Source organism: Tupaia chinensis, unplaced genomic scaffold (genome assembly GCF_000334495.1).
Source record: "Tupaia chinensis unplaced genomic scaffold, TupChi_1.0 Scaffold144899_1, whole genome shotgun sequence".
Lineage (NCBI taxonomy): Eukaryota > Metazoa > Chordata > Mammalia > Scandentia > Tupaiidae > Tupaia > Tupaia belangeri.
In genome coordinates this window covers 3,352,716-3,355,916 of record NW_006204759.1, presented here as the reverse complement: position 1 = coordinate 3,355,916, position 3,201 = coordinate 3,352,716, and the positions used below count along the sequence as shown (strand labels likewise).

General features: G+C 35.6%; 1 protein-coding gene across 1 annotated transcript in view; it reads left to right on the top strand.

Moving 5' to 3' along the window:
- The window catches only part of LOC102494069 (olfactory receptor 1A1), a 19,711-nt gene that overhangs the window by 9,345 nt on the left and 7,165 nt on the right, over positions 1 to 3,201 (top strand). Inside the window, exon 2 of the mRNA XM_006167616.2 lies at positions 1,703 to 1,838. Coding sequence (XP_006167678.2) covers positions 1,703 to 1,838 — 136 coding nt within the window. The remainder of the gene's footprint in view (positions 1 to 1,702; positions 1,839 to 3,201) is intronic.

The following is a 3,201-nucleotide window of genomic DNA, read 5'->3' as shown; positions in this document are numbered from 1 at the left end:
TGTGTGTGTGTGTGTGTGTGTGTGTGTGTGTGTGTGTGTGTTGCCTACAAAAAACGTACCTCATGGAAAAAGACTAAAATTGAAGGGCTGGAAAAAGGTATTCCATGCAAATGGAAATGAAAAAAAGCCTGGAATTTTGATACTAATTTCAGACAAAATGGACTTTAAGACAAAAACAATAAGAGAAAAAGAAGGGAATTATATAGTAATAAAAGGGCTAATTCATCAAGAAGATATAATACTTATAAATATCTATGCACCCAACTAAGGAGCACCCAAATACACGAAGGAACGACTACTAGATCTAAAAGGATAGACTGCCACATACTAGTTGTTAGGGATCTCAACACCTTTGGACTGATCATCTAGATAAAAAATGAGCAAAGAGATACAGGATCTAAATGATACCATAAATTACAAGGACTTGACAGTCATCTATATAAACTTCTACCCAAAAACCACACAATACATACTTTTCTCACCTCCGCATGGAATCTTTTTGAAGATTGACCACATGATTGGACAAGCCTTTCCAGATTTAAAGGCATAGAAACTATATCCAGCATTCTTCTATGACTATGATGGAATTAAATTTGAAATTAATCTTTTTAAAAAACCCTCAAAGGGACCAGCAGTTAGCATAATAGCTATGTCGCTGGACTCCCATGTAGTCAACTGCAGTTCAAGTCCCGGACATGGTGGCTTAAACTCATGCCGGGTGCGTGTGCATGCGTGCCCAAGATCCCGAGAGGAATGGAGGAAAAGGGATTGCAGCATGGCTACCCCCCCTGGGGAGTAATTTCTTGCTTTCTGTCTCTCTGTCTCTCTCTGTCTTTCTGGCAAGTTCATGTGCCCTATAGCAAAAACCTCTCCCCACCCCACCCCACCCCCAAAAAAGAGAGAGAATAAATAAATAAATAAATAAATAAATAATAAAAACAATTTTAAAAACTCAAAAATACACAAACATATAGAAACTAAACAACCTACTCCTGAATAACTTCATTACTAATGAAGAGATTATGAACACCAAAAATCCTCTGCCCAGACTTCACCCTCCTGCCCTTGAGATCTCACTAGGAGCCAGGACAAGCCAATTAGCAGCCATCTATATCTGAGTTCTGGGCAGTTCCATTCAGAGATAATGACAACTGAAGACCCTCTGCCCAGACTTCACCCTCCTGCTTCCCCAATCTAACTAGGAGTAAGATTAGAGAACACTGCTTATTCTCTCTGTCTCTCTCAATCTCTCTTTATTTTTTTAAAATTAAAAAATTTTTAAACTTATTTGCTCTCTGCCGCTCTTTTGTCTTGCTAATTCCTATTTTAATCCCTGCCCTCATAGGATAAGCCAGTCAGCAGTCATCTATATTTAAGTTCAGAGCAGTTTTCATTTTTTGACAAATGCTTTTTTTTTATTGTTTTTGTCTTGTTTTCTTTTTTTTTCTATTCCTTTTCCTATTCTTTTTACCTTTCTCACTTTTCTATTCAGCCTCCTCACACTGATTTTCTAGACAAGTCTAGGTGTTCAGTAGCCAAATATCTGAATACATTTAGAGTCCGATTAATCTTCAACTTTCAGTGAATCAGTTGTCCAAGGGGAGAAAAACATTACTTTTTAGAGACTGCAGGTGGTCCTTTGAGGAAGAGAGACCTGAGTATTGAGGTATCGAGATCTTCTCTTGTTACTTCCTTAATGAAGAAGAAAAAGAGGGAAAACAGAAGATGCAGGGGAAAAGAGCCAACAAGTTCCAGAAGGTGAAGAAGTTCTTGCACAATCTAAAAGAGAAGATACGCATCATAAAAAGGATCAAACAAAATTGGTAGAGATGAAGGCAGTAATATAGGAAATCAAAACTTCCCTTGAAAATATCAAAAGCAGATTAGATCGTGCAGAAGATTGAATCTCAAATGTAAAAGATAGAACCTCTGACCTAGAAAAATTCACCAAAAAGACTGAAAAAGTAACCCTCAAAAAATGAGAATAATTTATGAGTAATACTAGATACCATCAAATGCCCAAACATCAATATCATTGGTATCCCAGAAGGTGAAAAAAACTAATAAGAGCATTGATAATCTATTTCATGAAATCCTGGAAGAAAACTTTCCAAGCCTACAAGAGGCACTCAAATATTCAGACCCAAGAAATACAGAGGACCTCACATAGAATCGACCCAAGAAGATCTTCCCCAAGGCATATCATAGCCAGATTGACCAAAACCACAGACAGAGACAGGATACTAAACCTGGCAAGACAGAAACATCAAGTTAACTTTCAAAGGATATCCCATAAAGCTAACATTGGACCTCTCGTCAGAAACAATGCTAGCAAGGAAAGAATGGGAAAATATATTCAAAGTGTTAAGTGAAATACAATTTCAACCAAGAATATGATATCCCACAAGATTATTATCCTTCAAATAGGAAAAAAAATACAAAAACATTCTAAGATAAACAAAATCTGAAATAATTTACCAACACCAAACCAGCTCTCCAAGAAGTACTCAAAAGAGTGCTATCCCAGGAAAACTAAAGCCAGACATGCAGAAATCAAAGTACAAAAAAAAATCAAGAGAATAGCCAGTCTAATGGTAGAGATAAGTCTGGAGTTGAATGTTAACTTCCAGAGTTTAAATGGAAAGATAAGACCACAGTAACATTGCAAATTCAATAGAGGAGAGATTAATTACATGAGTCTGAACTAGTGAAATATAATATTTTTTACTTTAGACTAAAACAATATAGATTTTCTTTGATGCTTTGATTTCCATATTTAAAAATTTTTGTCTTCTCTTGAACTGCTGATAGGTTCATCTACCTACTATTTTAACTGAATCCTAACATTTCCCTGGCTTAAAGTTTTAAGCAAATTTCTCTTAACATTTTTTTATTTTGATCTATTAAAACTAAAACTGTTTTTCTCAAAATAAAAAATGCATTAAAAAACTATTAATACCTATTTAATGACTGCAATAAGCTATCTAGCTCCAGCAAGGTGCTACTTTATAGTGTGTTCACCTTACTCACTCGGGCTTATGCCTAAAGTCAGACAGGCATTCATAGACAGGTATATATTAGCTGTGCTTTCTATTGAAAGTTTTTAAATGGATTAAGATCTTTAGAAAATCAATAAAATGTGGGAAAAAAGCATGCAAAACTGTACATACCACAGATAGTGTGGGAGAATGGGGGGGGGTA